Source organism: Prionailurus viverrinus, unplaced genomic scaffold (genome assembly GCF_022837055.1).
Source record: "Prionailurus viverrinus isolate Anna unplaced genomic scaffold, UM_Priviv_1.0 scaffold_42, whole genome shotgun sequence".
NCBI classification, from domain to species: domain Eukaryota; kingdom Metazoa; phylum Chordata; class Mammalia; order Carnivora; family Felidae; genus Prionailurus; species Prionailurus viverrinus.
In genome coordinates, this window is record NW_025927609.1 from 2077878 (window position 1) to 2097217 (window position 19340).

General features: G+C 56.6%; 1 protein-coding gene across 1 annotated transcript; it reads right to left on the reverse strand.

The window, feature by feature from the left end:
* Nucleotides 1-4259: 4259 nt before the first annotated feature.
* On the reverse strand, nucleotides 4260-9973 carry LRRC3 (leucine rich repeat containing 3). Its single transcript, XM_047847109.1, has 2 exons — nucleotides 9841-9973; nucleotides 4260-9210 (listed from the first exon to the last, which is right to left on the reverse strand). The coding sequence occupies exon 2, from the start codon at nucleotides 9050-9052 to the stop codon at nucleotides 8279-8281; it is 774 nt and encodes a 257-aa protein (XP_047703065.1). The 5' UTR covers nucleotides 9053-9210; nucleotides 9841-9973; the 3' UTR covers nucleotides 4260-8278.
* Between the last annotated feature and the right edge of the window lie 9367 nt (nucleotides 9974-19340).

Genomic DNA, 19340 nt, shown 5'->3' on the forward strand with positions numbered 1-19340 from the left:
CGAACGTCACGGGGCGCTTGCGTGCGGCACGTGATTTCCCCTCTCTGGCTGCGTATCTAGTGGTGGAGCTGTCCCAGGACAGGCAACAGCTGGGCTTTCGGAGCCAGCCGTCCTCCAAAGGCCGGGCGCATGCGTGGTAACCAGGTAAACCGCGGTGACACCGTGCGTGCGCGGGAGTCCAGGCGGCCCGGCCTCTGGCTGAGAGCACAGGACGAGGAGGCGCCGTGTGGGGAGAGGACAGCGCGGGGACGCCTTGCAGACGGCCTCTCTGCCCGGTGGGAAAGTGCTAGAGGGTCAGTGGAAACCTGCCCGAAGCCGTCAGAGAACCTTGTGGGCTCGGCTGCCCATAGGCACATATAAGGACCCGAGCCTGACTGGTCCTGCCTCGTCCCCAGGGAGGGAGGGCAGCAGATGCCGGGGAGGGGAACACCGCCCACCACCTCCACCCAACAACAGGCTGGGCCCCGTGTGTCAGTCTCCTGTGGCCGCTGTCACAAATTGTCACACACTCAGTGGCCGAAAGCAACAGAAATGTATTGTCTTATAATTCCGGGGCTCGGAAGTCCCACCTGGGTCTCACTGAACCAAAGTCAAGGTGTGGGCGGGGCTGCACGCCCCCTGGAAGCTCCGGGGGAGAACCCCTTCCCTGTCTCTTCCAGCTTCCGGAAGCGAACCTCTCCTTGACTCGAGGTCCCTTCTCCATCTTCGCAGCCAGGAGTGGCAGGCCGGATGCCCTCTCTCTGGATTGCTTTACTCTGGCTCCTCCTCCCACCTCGTCCACCAGCAACAATCTCGGGGACTGCAAGATGCCCACAGGGATGACACAGGATAGCGTCCCTTTCCCAAGGCCAGCTGGCCAGCACCCCTAATCCCACCTTGCTGTGAGACCTGATGCATTTACAGGTTCTGGGGACTGGAGGAGGGCGTCCTTGAGGCCGAGCACTCCCAGGGGCTTTGACCCCTCCCCCCCCCCTCCTGCCTGGGCCCCAGACCCCCTTCTGTGCCCCCAGCACTGGCAGAAGTCGGGTACCGTCCTGTGCGGGCAGAGGGGCAGAGCTGCGTTCAGTCATGACCCTCAAGGTCTCACCCAACAGAGTGTGGTGTTTGCAAAGGCTGACGGTCGCCCTGTGCACAAACACAAACAGTGCCTGGTTAAAACTGCCCAGCTCCTTAGATGAACTCTAAGGAGACCCCAAAACTCACACTCCTAGAGATAAGATTCGGACAAACCCTCCAATGACACCTCACACTGTCACGATTTCCTACATGTGTGGTTTTTGTGCATGTTGACCAAAAGCTCAGCGCTGTCCCTTTTAATGATGAACAGAGAAATCCACAGAACACTTCAAAGAATTAACACAAAAAAAAATACCTTGAAAAATAAGGGAAATCCTGGCCTCCAGGTATTCAATTATATAAAAACAATTCAATTTGGTCTTGCCATAAATTTGGAGAAGTTAAAGTTCCAGGTGTCAGAAAAAAAAAGATTCTGAAATGGAATTTTTTCTATTTGGAGGGAAACTTTTTTTTAATGTTTATTTTTGAGAGACAGAGCATGAGCAGGGTCCGAGGAGCAGAGAGAGAGAGGGAGACACAGAATCCGAAGCAGGCTCCAGGCTCTGAGCCGTCAGCACAGAGCCCGATGCGGGCCTCGAACTCACAAACTGCAGGATCGTGACCTGAGCCAAAGTCGGATGCTCAACTGACTGAGCCACCCAGGCGCCCCTGGAGAGAAACTTTTTAAAGGTAAACACAAGAGCAGTAAATGAAAAGGGAAGACTATATATTTGTCAAATAGATATTTATATATTTTTAAAAATATCAATAAAGTTGAAATACCAGCACACTGGTACATCCAAGGCTTGACTGGTGCAAATGGCCGACGCCCGAGGTCCGAGGCCGTGAGGCCCGCAGCCAAGCGGGAGCAGAGCACGGGAACCAGAGCAAAGAGCGCGAGCAAACATCCACAGCAGAGGAAATCCGAACGGTGGAAAACGGGCTTAAATTCTGATGACTTAAACACACTTGGAATGGAATGGATGTCACAACGGCAGGTGCTCCTGGGCCCGCCGCGGTGACAGGACCGGCCCGGCCTTCCCGTGGGGCCACATAGTTAAAACCTGAGCAGAGCGGCTCCTGTCTGTCAACAAAGCAAGTCACTGGCTCGGAAAACCTCACGCTTGGTGTCCTAATTATTGTGACATCTGACTGACAGGCTGTGATTCTCGGCCCAGGGCAAGGACAGGAGGTCTGGTGTCCGTCCCGAGCCCTCGCTCCAGCAACTCCAGCGGGCAGCTCTGGAGAGACCAGAGAGCAGGGGAGGCTGGGGCGGGGCAGGGGGGCCTGGCCCCGGCTGACCACACGCAGGGCATGTCAGCACCACCAACCCCGGGAGACGGCAGGACCCAGCCCTCTGGCCGAGCGAGGCCCACCCTGGTGGTGCCCAGGAGTGGGCGCAGAGGGGGTGCTGGCAGATGTGAGACAGCAGGAGTGCTGAGAGCCCTGGAGGGCAGGAGAGCGTGTGCCCATCCAAGGGGGCCACGGCCAGCTCACCGTGTGGATGGAGGGCACGGTGGGGGCCAGGCAGTGGTGCGGGGGCCCCGGGGGGCTCACCCTGTGCGTGGGCTCCGACAGCCGGCCCTCGGGGGAGTCCAGCACTGAGGTGGCCGCTGTTCAGGGATGTCCCAGGGGCCTCCTCCCTTTGGAAGGAATCTCCCTGCCCTTCCGGAAGCCTGTGGGGAGGGACAGGGTGAGGAGGGGAGGGGCAGGTTCTCGGTGAGCGGCCCCAGCCTCCTCGGGCTGGCTGCGAGCTGGCGGCCGGGTGGGCTTCACGAGGTAAGAGGCTTTCCACAGGTGACCTCCGGGCTGCAGACTCCGTTCTGGAGCCATGCCTTCCACAGTCACCAGCTGGGCGGACACACAGTCCCCACACCTCCACACAAACGCACTCTTCCCGCTCCGGGGTTTTTGCCACACCTCAACTGCTCAGATGCCTCTGCCAGCTGCTGAGGTTTCAGAGACGGTCCGATGTCCGTCTGCCCCGACGTCTGTCTGCCGTCCACAACCAGCGGGGCATTCACCAGCCCACAGGACCTCGGGGAAGTCATCGAGTGTCCCTGCCCCCTGCCACTGCCTGCGGCCACACGCCACACCGCCCCCCACCCCCACCCCCAGGCTGTTTCTCCCTCCCTTCGCAGGCCCAGCGTCTCCAAGAGGGTCAGGAGAGCTCAGCCCAGTGGGCCTCTCGCTCTGGGACGCGGTCTCCCCACCTCCGTCGCACAGGTACCCAGCAGGCGCTAGGTGCCCGACCTGGCAGCCAGCCCCGTGCCCGCTCCCTCCAGGTCAGTGTCGGTGCCAGGGTGACAGAGGCAGACCCCGCACTCCTGGCCTTGCCGGGCCAGGCCGTGGACGGGCTCTGCTCCTCCTGGCTCCCCTGGCGCTTCGACCTGGGGTGAAACCGAGGCCTGCCTCTGCTCTCTGACAGCCCTCGGGCCCGTCCTTCCTAGAGTGAGAACTTCCAGGCCTGGGCATCAGAAGGCCCAGATTCCTGCCCAGCCCAGCCCCACACAGCTGCCTCCCAAGTTGGGCATCTGTCCCCTCCAGACCTCAGAGTCTCGGCTTCTCGTCTGAAAATGGAAATATTCCCGACAGCGGCCAGGCCCCGGGGGAGTTCGCCAAGGCTGGCTGGAGAGCAGGCCGTCCCACCTGGGGCCTGGGTCTGCTGCAGGCCTCCCCGCCCACTTGCCGCAGGGCCCTACACCCTCCTGACTCTGGTCCTGAGCTTGGGAAGAAAGCGCACACTGAGATCACAGGAACTCGTGCCCAGCAGGCGCATTTACTGCGGGTTACGGTGATCTCGGTGACCCTCCCGCCAGCCTCCTGCCCCCACCGCCCTGTCCCCAGCAGCGGTTCGCTCCCACATGGCTAACAATCTCCTGGAGCGGGAGAGCGGAGCCTGGTTGTGGTGCCATCAATCGCCTGGGGTACAGACTCTCCCCGTGGTCAACCTCAAGCTGCCATCATGATGTCGACTGGCTCACAAGATGCCCCCCAACTTAACTATTGGCCGTCGTGAGCCGGTTGGAGCCTGTACAAGCTGGCTCCCGCACCCGCGGCACCCCTCTGCCACGCCGTGGGCTCTCAGGTGTGCTGGGTCCGGAAGCTTCAGTACTGGCAAGGTCTGCAGCAAGGAGGAACGGGGGGCAGGTCTGGGTCGAGTGGGTCAGAGACGCAGATAACAGAATCCACTCCAGCCAATGTAAGCACAAAGGGGTTTATTGAACGGTCAGAGGCAGCGGGGAGGGCAGTGAGACTTTGGACCCAGCTTCCGGGAAAGAGGACTACAGAAACCATGCCAGGCTCCTGAGTTTGCCGGGAGCTGCCACAAATCCAGAACATTCCATCTCGGCCACAGTCTGCCAAAGCAGCCCTGGCTTCTCCCCCGGTAACTCAGTCCAGGGTCAACGTCTCCTGTAAATGCATCTGTCGAGAACCCGCGGCAAGGGAGCCCGGGGAGCAGGTGCAGGAAAGCCGGCAGGGCTGAGGCCGGCACACAGCGCCCACCGAGCCATCTCCAGTGCTCGTGACCGGGACCCAGCTCCACCGCTCAGACGCCCTCGCACCCCAGCCTCGACTTGGCTGATGCCCCAGCGTTCTGCTGACCCTCTGGGAGGAGCTGACCCCCTGCAGCCCCGCACAAGGGCGTCTGCATGCACACTCCTTAGACCGCGTGCAGAATCCAAGACGCCACAGGGCGGAGCCAGAAGCGCTGTGCTGTGCAGCCCCTGCTCTCAACCGCCTGACTCCCCTCCCCTGCTGCCCGCAGCCACCTTCCATTAAGAAAAGCACACCCGAGGGGCGCCCGGGTGGCTCGGTCGGCTGAGCGTCCGACTTCGGCTCAGGTCTGATCTCACGGTTCGTGGGTTCCAGCCCCGCGTCGGGCTCCGTGCTGGGAGCCTGCTTTGGATTCTGCGTCCCCTCCTCTCTCTGCCCCTCCCCTGCTTGCACTCTGTCTCTCTCAAAAATAAATAAAGAACATTTTTTAAAATTTTTAAAAAAAGAGGAAAATACACCTGGGTTTACCCAATCGCGTGTCCAATTTAAAACCATCATCCACCCTCACTGCAGGTCAACCTGGGGACTTAGGGCCCCATGGCGGAGGTGGCCCCTGGTTCCAGGGCTCCTCCTACAAGAGGAGCCCCCAGTCCCAGCCGCGCAGGAACCCTGGCGGTGCACGTCCTGTCCTCCCCATGGAGCCCAGCTGGGGGCGCCCTCCACGCAGGGGTCTTCTGCCCAGGAGCCCACCCACCAGGGACGGCCCCCGAGTGTCCAGATGGCCCATCCCCACCACTGGGCCACCCAAGGGAGCGACCCCAAAGCCCAAGGTGGAGGCAGGCTGGGGCACCAGGAAGCCACGAGTTATCAGGCATCCCCTCCTAGGGTCAGGTTGGGGGTGGGACTCTGGGCTCCACGAGGCACATCCACGGTGAGGCTGGGGACCAAGGGAGCAGGAAGCCTCCCCCAGACCAACCAGAGCAGCTGGGCAGGGAGACCAGGCTCCCCGAAGGGTTCCATGAGCCTCTCACAGCCCCTCGTCACCCCTCTGGCCCTCAGGCCTCCCTAGAAGCCAGACCCCTTCCACCAACCCCCATGGGAAGGAAGGGCGGCCCCGCCACCACCCTGAGCTAGGGTGGCTGCTCCAACCTCCTGTCCCATGGGGAGCCCTGGAGTCACCCTGCCCTGACCCCCAGACCTTGTGATGCGTTACCTCCCACGGTAAACGGGCTTCACAGACTGGATATGTGTATGTGCATGAAGAGCTTTGAAGGTCCCTTGTTTGGGGATCACAGTGAGAGCCAAGGGCCACCCACGTTCCATAAGGCTGTGACCCCACTACCCCTGAGACTGGCCAGCCAAGACACCCCCTTTGTCGCGTACCTGACACTGTCGCCACGGATTCTCCCTGGGAGGCCAGCTAGACCCTGCCCCGCCCCGGCAGATTTAAGACGGAAGTAAATGCCCACTGGTGCAGGGCTGGGGCCGCTCAGCCGTGGGGCCCTTGGGGGCGTCCAGCAGGATGCACTCACACGTGGCAGCGAGGAAGGGGGTGGGCCCTGGCAGGGTGTCGTTAAGGGGTCCCTCAAGGGGAGGGGAAAGAGGGGAGACGATGATCGTAGCCCGGGAGAGCAGAGGGCTCCCGGGGACCAGGGGGGGAGCGCACGAGCAGGAAGGAGCTTCGTGGCCCCGGGGTTTAGGGACCCGGTGGTCTTCCTTGGAGGGAGGCGTGCGCTCTGGGACACCCCCTGAAGGGCGAGGTCCCGGAAAGGCCAGGAAGGCCTGGCAGCCGGACCCTGGCTCAGGGTACGAGGGAGAGGACCCTCTGGTGTGTCCAGGGTCCTCAACAAGGCAAGGGGGGAAGGAGCCCCCACGCCCCGCGCTCTCCCTGAAGAGCCGCGTTTGGGTGGAATCCGGGCTCTCTGGGCTCATTCTGGCGTAAGAGGAAATGTCGAGTTCCCTGGCAGGGGACAGGCCCCCACAAAGCCAAGGCCTCCCTCACAGCACGGAGGCGTACCCGCAGGACCCCGGCACGCCGCCCCCGCACCTGTAGCGGGTCACCTCCATCGGGCAAACCCACAGGTGGTGAGCTCCTCGGGTGGTGGCCCCCCTCTCCCCACCACATGCACCCTGGGCGGGTGGGGCCCCTGCCCGGCTGGTCAGCCAGCAGCAGCACCTACCTTCGTCCCTGGGAGTGTCAGGCTGCGGGAGGCGGCCCTGGGCCCTGCCCCCCATCCCTGCACACCTGATCTGGACGGGGGGCAGAGAAGTGGGGGGTTTGGGTGCGGGAGGGTATTTGGAAGCTGACAGCTGTTTCTTTTTAATGCACCATAACTGAAAAAATCATGACCTCGTTTGGACGAGCCTTTTGGGTCTCAGCCGGGGAATCTGAATCTCCGAATCAACACTCAGATAGGATCCCGTGTTCGTGTCCCATGTCAGATCATGTGACGCTTTCCGAGTACAGACCACCCTCTATTTTAAACCTTTCCAAGCATCTGCTCGATGAAACTTGTACCCTTTATACCTCAAGTTCATGAGCAATGTGTCCCAATTTTGTCTCCCCCCCCAAATATTTGAAGCAATTTAAAAATAAATACTCATACAAAAGACATCAAAAAATAAAACTGGGAAGACAGATCACAGTTACACAGGTGGAGGTAATGTCTGCCCCGAACATAAAGTTGTACAGGAATTAGCTTGAGATTCCTGGTGGCAAAGGTGGAGAGAGAGGCAGAGAGACAGAGAGAGGAAGGGACAGACTTCCTGTTGCTGGAGAAAGGTAGCATCCCGTTGACTGGCCTTGAGACACCAAATCTCAGTCCTCCTGTCCTGGAGAAGGACCTGCTTTAGGCATCGGTGAGCAGAAAAGCAAGGCACAGTATCGACCCAGGATGACGGGCCTTCCCCCAAACCAGGCTCGGACAGTGGCGGGACCGAGGGCAGGGACGCACCGGTCTGGCTGCGGACACTGCCCTCCTTGACGATCCACTCTGGACCTTTTTCGGGCTTCTGTCCATGGTTTTCTCGGGTTTTGATTTTTACGATTTTTCCCCCTCTCCCCGGAGTGAAATTTCAGTACAAACGTTACTCTTAACAAACATTCTGAGAATAAACAAAGCTGTTCAAAGGTTAGTTTGAACTACGCTTTTTCACTTACCTCTCGAGAAAAACCTGGTCTCTACTACTTTGCTCTGGAAAGAGTTCTGCGGTCAGGTGTGCTCAGGAACCGCTACTCGGGGGCAAGGCAACCCAGTTCTGCGGTGTAGGACTCTGCCTCCAACAGACCAGTCCGCACCCCACCCCCTGCGGGCTGACCTCACGCTCCCGGGCGCGAGCCCATTCTTCTCTGAACGCTGTTCACACCCTACGGACGCCACAGGGAAGCGGCCAGCTGAGTGCAAGGGACATGGAACGTCACGACAGGCGGCCCGGTGTTAAGTCCCGACTGGGTCGTTTCCCAACTGTGTCGTGGCGGGCGATGCCGTTTCTCCAAGCTTTGGTTTCCTGGCTCGTCAAGCGGGCCCGACGGTAACATGTTGGACTTGAAAGGCGGCGTGGTGACTAAAACACAACACGAGAGAGGGTTCTGGAAGGGTGGGGTGCTGCACAGAAGGGCTGTGGGGACCCGCCGCTCAGGGGTCTTGCAAGCAGGAGTCAGTCACCATCCTCTACAAAAGTGCTGGGGGACAGGCGGGCAGCGCGCTGCTCCGGCCGGCGGGCACTAGGGCGCGGGGCCGACGGGGTCCTTGGACGCGGGGGCGCTGGGCAGGGACTTCAGGTACTCCAGGTGCTTCCTGGCGTCCTCCTGGTTCTGGCGCACGTAGTACACGACGTAGGTGATCACCATGGCGAACCAGCCGAACATGGTGACCAGCATGGCCACGTCGGTGGTCTTGTGGTGGGTGCTGCAGAAGCTGACGCCGGAGTCGAGCGCCTGGATGAGCGGCTTGCCCACGTACTCGTCCCGCACGGCCGTGTGGCAGGCGATCTCGTCCACCGACTCGGGGTCCAGCTTCAGCTCCCACAGCGCCTCCTGCAGCGCACACTCGCAGTGCAGGGGGTTGTGGGACAGGCGGATCTTGGCGCTGAGCTTGCCCAGGGCATCCTTGGGAATCCTGCGGATGCGGTTATGAGACAGGTCCAGCAGCCGCAGGCCCCCGGCCAGGCCCGAGAAGGCAGCGGGGCCGATGGTCTCGATGGTGTTCTGGGACAGGTCCAGCTCTCTCAGCTGGTTCAGGTGCTGGAAGGCCCCGTTGGGGATGTGGGCGATCTTGTTGGCATCAAGCTTCAGGAGCACGGCGTCGGCAGGGATGTCCTTGGGGATCTCCTGCAGGCCCCTCGCGCTGCAGTGGACGGCCACGGCCCCGGCGTGGTCAGGGCACTGGCAGCCCTGTGGGCAGGAAGCGCCCAAGCGCAGGCAGAAGAGGAGGAGGAGGCAAGACCCTCCCGTGGGGCCCGGTGGGGCTGAGGGGCTCTGCTTGCCCACGGGGCCCATGCTGAGCACGCCCGGGGACACACGACAGCGTCCGCTCACTCAGTGCCGCAGAGCTGCGTTTTCCCCCACTCCCCCGGCCGCCGCTGCGCAAGCGACCATCGGACACACACATGAACTCTCGTTCCTCGCGTGCCAGGGAAAGCGGGGTTCTGTCAGTTCTAAAAGAGAGCAGCAAGCAGCATCAGTGACCGTGCTCCAGCAGGGAACCCCGGAGCGCTCTGACTTTGGGGGGCATGTCACGGGCACACTGAAGCATCTGACCAGCGGGGGTCTCTGTAACTTATTTCCAGGGATTCCCAACGCCACCCAGAAGAGCAAGGACAGGTCGTGCCGACCGCTGGCTGGGTCCAGGAACCCTGGACACACCCACTGCACACCTAGGGGACCAGGGGCTTGCCCGGCCCGGCGAGGGTCCACCGGCCCCCAGCTGCTCAAGGCTGGAAACCGAGAGGACCGGGCTGCAGGGTTCTCTTAAGAAACCGTAATGCAGGGCGGCCGGATGAGCCACCGACTGGCGGCGCTCCCTCCGACAGCCCTCGGGGAAGTGTAGTAAGAGCTAAAGGTCCTCTTTGTCAGCCCCGACAGGACGGAGCACGCGGCAGCGGGGGCGGCGCCTTTTTATTTCAGTTGTGTTAGAGAAAGAAGGAAACCGAGAACAGAAAAGCCAAGCCCTGGGCGCGCGGCCGCGCTGGGGCGTGGAGTGGCGGCGCCGCGCGCCGGGCCTGGCGGGCGGGGCCCGGACCCCGCGACCCCCGCGACCCCCGCGACCCCCGGGGCGGGGGCTTTACCTGCGCGGCCGCCTCCGGACACCGTTCTGCGCGACGCTCCCGGCCGCTCGAGCCCGACCCGAGCCACACCCCGGTGCGGAGGCGACCCCGGGCCTGCGCCCACCTCTGCGGCCGCTCGGGACGCGCGCGGCTCTGCCTGCGGCTCCGCGAGGCGGGGCCTGGGGCGCGGGCGGGGCCTGAGGACGAGGGGCAGGGCCTGTGGGCGGGGCTGCAAGGGCGAGACGGGGTGGGGCCTGTGGGCGAGGCCTGCGGTGGGGGCGGAGCTGCAAGGGCAGGAAGGCGTGGAGCCGGGGGTAGGGCGGGGCTGGAGGCGGGTCTGTAAGGAGAGGTGGGGCGGGGCCTGGGTGCGGCGAGGGGGCGGGGCCGTGAGGCACAATGGGGCGGGGCCTGGGCGGAGTCTTGGATGGGGCGGGTTGGGGGCGGGGCTGTACTGCATCGTGGGGTGGGGTCTGGGGCGGGGTCTGAGGCCGTGGTGGGGCGGGCCTTAAGGCAGAATCTGGGATGAGGCGGGGATTGAGGCGGAGGAGGGGCGGAGCAGGGCTCGGACGGAGTCCGCAGAGGGGTGGGGCCAGGGCAAAGAAGGGCCTGTGGGACAGGGGCGGGGCATGGGCGGAGTCTGGGGGGTCTGTTGGGGGGAGGTGGTGCCGTTAGACCGGAGGTGGGGCGGGGTCTCGGAGGCTGTGGGCGGGGCTGAGGGCGGGCGGTAAGGGCCGCAGACCCAGTCCCTGCCCTGCCGCCCGGCTCTGAGGCTGGGGGCGGTGGGTGTCGGGCGGAGACCGAAAAAGCGGTGCTTTTTCCCGCAGGCCCCCGAGGCTGGTTAGTGACGTTGGGTCTCCGCCCGGCTGGGTCCTGCCCCAGCCCCCACCCTCTCAGGTCCTGGCGAGGGAATGTGGGGTGGGGTCTAGCGTTTAAGCTGGATCAGAGCCCTCTCCGGGGTTTCAAAAGCATCTTTATTGTGGTGTAATGACACACGTATTTGCATTCTCTGTGTTTGACACCTGCATGCACGCGTGAAGCCATCACCGCGAATAATGCAATAAATAGCCCAGAGTTTCCCCTTTCCCTCCAGCCCCCTCCCCAGGCAAGTACCTGCTGAGCCCAGTCCATGAGCTCGCGCTTGCTGGAACTTGTATAGGCGGAGTCTAGCTCATTTCTCTCTGCACTCCTGGTACTGCAGCAGTCGATGGTTATTCCTTTGTAGGAGCACGTAATATGAATGTGCCATGCTGTATATGCCCACGTATGTCTCTTATCCATCTTGAGTTAGTTTGGGTACATGGCGTGAGATATATAATTCAAGTCTGTTTTTTTCTGCGTGTGGATATTCAGTTTCCAGGGCTGTTTGTTGAAGTAACCGTCCCTTCTCAGCTGAGGTGCCTGTGACCCTCTGTTGAATATCAGTGGTCCTAGATGTGTGTGAGTCTCCCTCCGTGCTCTCTGCGTTCCATTGGTCTGTTTGCCTATTTTTATGCCAATTGTCCAAGCTGTCTTTATTGCTGTGGCTTTATAACAGTTCTTTTTTTTAATGTTTATTTTTGAGAGAGATAGAGACAGGGCACAAGCAGGGGAGGGGCAGAGAGACAGGTTAGACGCATAATCCAAAGCAGGCTCCAGGCTCCAAGCTGTCAGCACAGAGCCCAATGCTGGGCTCAAACACATAAAGTTGGACACTTAACCAACTGAGCCACCCAGGCGCCCCTTTATAATGATTCTTGAACCAGGTAGTGTAAATCTCCCAGCTTTGTTCCTTCATATTCTTTTGGTCATCTAGATCTTTCGCACTCCCTCATGAATTTTAGAACCAACTTACCAACTTCCACCAAAAAAACCTATTGCGTTTTGTTTGGGATTCCACTGAATCCATAGATCAGTTTGAGAGAATTAATATCTTGACAATATTGAGTCTTTCAGTCCATGAACATGGTATATCTTCTCATTTATTTAGAACTGCTTTTGTTTCTTTCAGTTGTGTTTTGTAGTTTTTGGTTTACGCATCTTGCACATCTCTTGTCATACTTATTTCTGATAGTTTTATGTTATTGTAAATGGTATCTTTATTCTAATTTCTGTTTGTTAAATGATAGTATACAGAAATAAAAGTGATTTTTGTATACCAAACTTAACTTTGCTAAAATCACTTATTACTTCCATTAACTTTTTCATACACATCTTAGGATTTTCTACATATACAATCATGTTATCTATAAATAAAAAGAGTATTCTTTCTTTCCGGTCTGCGTGCCTTTTACTTCAATCTGTGCCTAATTGCTTTGGCTAGAGCCTCTAGTTCAGTACTGAATAGGAGGACTGAGAGCAGATATCCTTGTCCATCCTGATCTTAGGGGGAAAGCAGTCAGTCTGTTAGGAATAACGTTGGTGGTAGATCTTTTGAAGCTGTTCATATCAATTAGAGGAAGTTTCCTTTGTGAAAATAGAGGAAACCTCTTGAAAATGGAGTCAGGATGTACCGAAGGGGTACTTTCACACATGTATCGCTCCTTGAAGCCTGCATCACCAGCAGGAAGAGGAAGATAATTATCTTGTGAGGGAGGACATTTTTCCGATAGGAATTTAATCTCCTTTTAAGAAAAGGAAGGAAGATCCCTCCCTGCCCCAGCAACAACACACCTACCACCACTTCCTGCCAATCAGGAAATGTCACAACCTCGAACTCTTGTTCTTCTCCAATAAACTCCTGTTCAACACAACCCTCCCCAAGTTCCTCCTGCAACCTAATAAAAGCTGTCCTTTCCTTTGTCTCTTCGGACTTGCATGTGGCTCACTGTAGTTTGCCGTGTTCCAAATTGCAATTCCTCTGCGCTTCCTGAATAAACTCATTTTGCCAGTAAAATAACTGGCTATTTTTAAGGTTGATACCTTCTATTTCTAGTTTGCTGAGCGTTTTTATCAAGAAGCGTTTTGGATGTTGTCAAATAAATGTCTTTTCTTCACCCATTGAGAACCTTTTTTTAAGATTGGTATGTTTATATGGAAGATTATATTAACAGATTTTCAAGTGTTAAGTGTTAAGTTAACCTTATGCCCTTGGAATAAATCCCACTTGGCTATGATGTATCACCATTTTTGTATGCTGTTGAATTATTTAATAGAGATAGAGCTGCTGAGGTTAGTTTTTTTTTCCTTGACCGAATGTTGGTACTTCATCTCTCTTGAGGAATTGTCTGTTTCATCTGAATTAATTGATCAGCATAAAGCTACTCATAATGCTCCCTAGTTATCTTTTCAATACAGAGTATGAAGTGATGTCAATCCATTCCTGATACGGGTAGTTTGCATCAGCTTTCTTTTCTTTTACTCATCAGTCAGTCAGGATAGAAGTTTATCAATTTTATTGACATTTTCAAAGAACCCATTTTTAGTTGCATTGATTTCTTTTTTTTTTTTCTGTTTTCTTTCCCAATTGACATCCATTCTGATCTTTTGCTTACATCGGGTTTAATTTTCTCTTCAATTTTTTTTTTGTTTGTTTCTTACAGTGAAAGTTGAGCTCACTGGTTTGAGACTTTTCTTCTTCTCTAGTACAGGCATTTTAGTGCTATAAATTTTCCTCCAAGTCCTGCTTTAGCTACATCTCAGGATTTTGTAATGAAATTCACTAAGTTTGAAACACTTTCTAATTTACCTTTTGATTCGTTTTTTGACTCATGGACTTAGAAGTGTTTTATTTTGTTTCCAGATATTTGGGGATTTTCTGAAGATCTTTCTGGTTTTGATTATTCATTTAAATCCATCATCAGAGAGCACACTCTGTATCCTTTGGGTCCTTTTAAATTTGTTGAGGTTCATTTATGGCCCAAAAAGTGGGCTGTGTTAATAATCGTTATATGTGTACTTAAATGTGTTCTATGGTTGCTCAGCGGAATGTTCTAGAAGTGTCGATGAGGTCAAGTCTGCTGATAGTGTGAATCTAGTATTTTACATTATTGCTGATTTTCTATTTGTTTTATTAATTACTGAGAGAGGGGTGTTGATGTCTCTGTGACTGTAGATTTGTCTGCTTTCCTTCAGTTCTACCAGTTTTTGCTTCTTGCATTTGAAGTCCTATATTCAGATTAATATGTATTTATTATTAATTGACCCTTTATCATTATGAAATAACCCTCTTTACCCCGAGATTTTTTGCCTTGACTTCGGTTTTGTCTGACACCAGCATAGTCACCATGGCCTCCTTGCAATTAGGTCAGCACAGGGGTCTGCTTCCATTGTCCCGCTTCCTTTGGGGTTTCTATAGCACCAAAGTGTCTTTCTCACTACATTTGTTAACTACAAAGGGAAAAATAATGGTTTTACGGTAGAGAAGCCTGGCAGAAGCCACCCTACCTATGTGACCAAGGTTAACATCATCGGTAATAAGACAAGCCGGCGTCACTCAGCCCTTGATGTGATGGACCCAGAAACACACAACATCGCTTCTGTGACGTTCTTGCCAAAAATGCATAATCTCACTGCACTGGTGAGAACACTTCAGACACACCCAAACTGAAAGACATGTTACAAGGTGACTGGTCTGTGAACTTCGTAAAAGACAGGAGGAAAAGACTGGGTCACTGTCACAGACCGGAGCAGACCACAGAGTGAGAAGAGCTAACTGCCATGCGGGTCCTGGGTCGGACAGGGATGTGGGGGAGGGCAGAACAGAATCAGGCCACAGCGTTTCCCGGCGGTGGTGTCCTGGCTGTGAGAACCCACACTCGGCGCTCGGGCTCTAGCCTGTTTTCCTCTGCTCTGCTCCCTTCTCCTCTCCCCCTGCCTCTGTTGGCAGTGAGTGTTATGATTGCGTCTTCCGTCCTGAGTTGACCCCAGCTGTAACTCTCTGCCACGTTACTTCAGTGGCTGCTCCGGGTGTCACGTCCAGCTGTCGCTGCTTACCACGGTGGTCCGTCGGGCCACGTTTGGCCACGTCACGTGCAGTGGGTGCTGCGTTGCTGACACGGCATATACGTCCTCATGTGTAGGAACCCCACAACACGGGATTATTTCTGCTGTGAGCAGCCAGCTGTCTTTTAAAGAGATTAAAATCTTTAAAGATTAAAGAGGCTTGAAGCTGCCAGCATGTTAGCGTATGGCAAATCAAAGAGAGGCTGGAAGGGAGCCCCAAGTTAAGGAATATCTTAATGTTTAAATTAAGCAAATTAAACGGGGTTACTACCAAAAAGTACGGTGCCGATGCAGGGGGATCCACAGACATTAAGCAGAGTGGGAGAGTCCAGACACTGTGAACTCACGCTGTGTGGTTCTGCTTAGGGAACGTTCTAGTAGGGATGGGGCGGGGCGGGGGGGGGGGGGGTTGCTCCTGGGCTGCATGATCTGGATCTGGAGCTCAGTGCTGGTTGTTACCATAAGTAAAAACACATCGGGCCGCTCATAGTTAAGATTTGCCCAGATGACGAAGCGTATTCTGCCTCGATAACAGAAAATAGTAACGTGCCACCCAGGTTTGCGCTTCAGGGATGGTCACAGGTGTCAGTGGTTCTGCATCAGTGGACAGACGGATGGATGGATTCAAGGTGCTCGTGTAAGGCTGTGTGGTGAGCGGTCTTCCTGGCCGCAGGCTGCCCTCACAGGAGGCTCTGGCTGCCGGCCAGACCCGGGCCACAGAGCCCTGAGAGAGTCTGGCTCTCCGTCCACTCCAGACCACCAGCCCGTGCTCTCAAAACACCAGAAACCTTCTAATGCTTTCCTGGCCACGCGGACCGCCCTCTGTAGCTGCCCTTCCGACTGTAATTGGGCTCAGGGCTGATTAGCTCACCCATTTATCCACCCAGAGTCCAGGCTTCCTGTCCCCAGGGATGCCAGGCAGCTGCACCAGCCGGCTAATTGCTTTCCCATCAGGAAGGTGGTTTTGCTGGGCAAGTCTGAGAGCATCTCTCCGGGGACCAGCACGGAAGAGCCGAGCTCCCGGCAGCCGCGGGAGCCAGGACGAAACCAGGCCAAGGAGTGAAACATCTCGGTGAGGCTGGAGTGCCGCTCTGCTGTCTCGACCCCCTCGCTGGCCCGGGCTCAGCCCTCTCCGCCCCAGCCTCCAGGCCGCCCCAGGAGGCCCCAGCTCCTGCCCTGGCCCAGCCAGGGGACGCCCAGACAGAACCCCAGCTGGCTCACAGGAGGGGCTGCCGCCGCACCAAGGGAGAGGGCTGCGGGCTGCTGGTGGGGGACCCGAACAGGCAGGGCCAGGGGGCCAGCGGCCCTTCGAGAGCCCGGCCGGTGGATGGATTGCCACATTTTGTCTGCTTTGTCTGGACTGTCTTTTCCAAGAACCAATTTTTTAATGTATTCATCACACCATTGCTTTATTTTTTCCTCCTCCGTAAACCCTGACTTCGTTGGCCCCTGCATTTATGTCGTAGCCGTTTCTTGAGTTTCTTAAGTTATAACCCTAGATAATTCACTCTCAGTCTTCCAAGTGCAGCTACGGTTAGAAACCTTCCCCACGAGACTCTCCAGCCACAGCCGGCAGGTCGGGACACGAACATCCTTGCTGTCTCGCGTTGGTCTGCTCACGACTAACGGTGCGGGTCTCAGGCGGGGAGGAGGGTGTGGAAGGGCACGTCCTCGCGGGGCGTGGTGGCCCCCTTGGGTCCCCTGGCCAATGCCCAGCTCCGGGTCCTCACCGGCCCCTCCCCGAGCAGGTGGGGGTGGCCCAGAGACCGAGCGCTGTGCAGAGTCGCAGGGACAGCGCCTGCTCTCCCGAGAGGCACGGCCATTCCCCACCAGTGCTCCCACCCAGGAAACAGGCAGCTTCAGAGTGAGGACAGAAGCCCCCCAGGGAGAACGGAGACCAGAGGGACACATCATCCAGCGGTGCCCTGCCCTGGACGCCACCTCCTTGCCCTCCGAGCTGGTCAGGGGACCGGTCACTCAACATCCCAAGCACAGGCTCCTGGAACCGCTGGACGTACTTTCTGTCCCTTCTGCTGTACGTTTTTGTTCTAATGTGACTGTTCTAAGAGTGTGGAGCGTGTGGCCCCGTCCCAGAGCCGCCTTGGCAAAGTTGCTGAGATCTGCTCGGTGGTGTATATAGAGCACGCCTGGTTTTTGTGAATGTCCTGTGTGTGTCTGAGAACCGTGCGTCTCCTCTGGGCCTCTTGCTGCTGCTATTGGGGTGGGGGGTACAGAGCCATATACACACACATATATAAGCAGTGTATGCTTATGGATGTGTCACGTGTGTATGCATGCTAAAAATTGTTTTTAATGATTTATTTATTTTTGAGACAGAGAGACACAGAGCACGAGCAGGGGAGAGGCAGAGAGACAGGGAGACACAGAATCCAAAGCAAGCTCCGGGCTCCGAGCTGTCGGCCCAGAGCCCGACACGGGGCTCGAACCCACAAACTGTAGGATCACGACCTGAGCTGAAGTCGGACGCTCAACCGACTAAACCACCCAGGCGCCCCTGTATGCATGTTACACTTAAGTTATTATACAGACATAAATATATATTTCTTATTATGTATATAAATACGTTGTACATCATTTATATAATTTATGTGTCGACAAACTTACGTATAAGTTGTACATAATGTATATATGCTTAATATATACATTATATGTATAAATACATAACATGTATGAATGTATACATGTGCACACACACACCACACAGAGTGGCTTAGGTCTTCATTGTGTTCTTCACATTCTGCCCTATTTTCCTCTTCCTCTTTGATTTCTTGATTCCTGAGGAAGTATCTCAAATGTTACTGTGAATTTGCCAATTTCCCCTGAATTTCTATCAAGTTTGCTTTACATATTTAAAAAGCGAGGGTGTTGGGTGGGTCACGGCTCCTGACAGCGATGCCTTCTCCGTAGATGGGTGCCTTTCTCTAACCCAGGACCCGCGTGTGCTCCTTCGAGAAGGCCCGGACCGGGGTTGGCGGTCGGCTTAGCGCTGTCTCCCTAACCATTCTCTCTGAGAGCGTTTGCCCAGACGACTTCTCCACTCTGCCAGCTCTTCTGAGTCTCTCTGTCTCAGGTGATACAGACAAATACACAGAAAACAACAGAAATGAGTCGGGTTATTCTTTTTTTTTTTAACAGTCCGAGTCCTTTATTTCCAAGCTGCTCCATGCCTCCCAGAAAAAACGCAGTAGATACGTTCTGCTCAGAATCCTTTCCTGAGCTACCCCACCCCCCGCGGAAGAAGCCCTCCCGGCCCGTCTCTACCACCGTCACAGCGTGGCCTGGCCTCTCAACTTGAAGGTGTCTCTTGCACACTTTATGTGCCATCAGACTGACCATGCTCCCTTTTCTCCGACCCGAGTGTCTCCCGGTTGATCTGTTTTGCTGTGAATGAAAAAAATTAATTAAGGTGGTTTGATAAGGCATCATCCTATTTATTTCTTGCTCCTTAGCCTCCGTCTCTTGGCGGTCTGCCCCTGGCCCCCTTCAAGCGGCTGCCCACAAGTCTGCCGTACTCTGCAGCTCCTGCTTAGTCTTCTTAGCGTCCTGATCCTTCCGAGCAGTGCGCCGACGTCCCTGCTGGAGGACACGCGGAGGAGCAAGACCCTGGGCGCTTTGGCCCGAGGTTTCTCACCCTCTCTGTTTAGGGGCGTTCTCACAACGTGCTGGCGGACGGCCTCTTCCTTCGAGAGACTGAAAAGCTCGCGGATCCCGCTAGTTCGGGGTCCGTGGGTCAGTGAGGCCGGCAATATCCTTCTCCCCTGTCCCACAAGGACCAAGTGGAGAGCACTGAGATTGGCATCCGCGACGCACCCCGAGCAGAGTCGCGCTTTCTCCCCCCATCCTCCCGGGTCGGTAGCAGGAATCCCCCCGCTCAGCAGCAGGCGGATGCGGCCGTGGGTCAAGACACCCCCGTTCACGGGGAGGCCTTGTCCGTCACGGCCACCTGTGACCCAGACCACGTCACCCCTCCATTCTCCCCCAAGTCCATCCAGCGTCTGCGGCCATTCGCTTCTCAAAAAGGGTACGAGGTTTCCGTTCGGCGAGTTTCCGGCAGCCGGTAGCTGGGAAGACGTCCCGCGTCATCCTGAAGCAGCCCACCGCGTCCGAGGCGCCACGAGAAAGAACGAGTCGGGTTGTTTTTTATCCCAGTATGAAAACCCCGATTCACGCGTGTCCTGATCGCTGAGGCGTTTTGAGTGTCTCCTCTCGTTCTGTTGCACAGCGACCATCCTCCGCTGGTTCCTGTTTTTCCCCGATTTTGTCGTTCCACTTGACCCCGCCGGGGGTTCACAGTGATTCGTGTGTGTCTGTCCTGCCAGCGGCTGCTCGCCCGGCAACAGCCCGGCTTGCTGCCCGCGTCCGGGAGCCGCCACCGTCCGCGTGGCAGTGTGGCCGGCCAGCCCGCCCCCGTCGTCCTAGGCAAGAGGACACCCGTGCGCTGGGATCGCCCTCCATCGCCAGCTGCCAGTGACCCCATCGGGGGCTTTAGTGCTGAGCGCTTGTTAAATTTTCTTTTTATGCTGTGCCTCAACAGGTGTAAGATGCAGCCATACATCTTAATGGTCTCTTGGCTTACACAG

Bases quoted from the DNA above. Each gene is read 5' to 3' on its own strand.
- LRRC3 (XM_047847109.1), bottom strand. From the start codon at position 9,052: ATGGGCCCCGTGGGCAAGCAGAGCCCCTCAGCCCCACCGGGCCCCACG.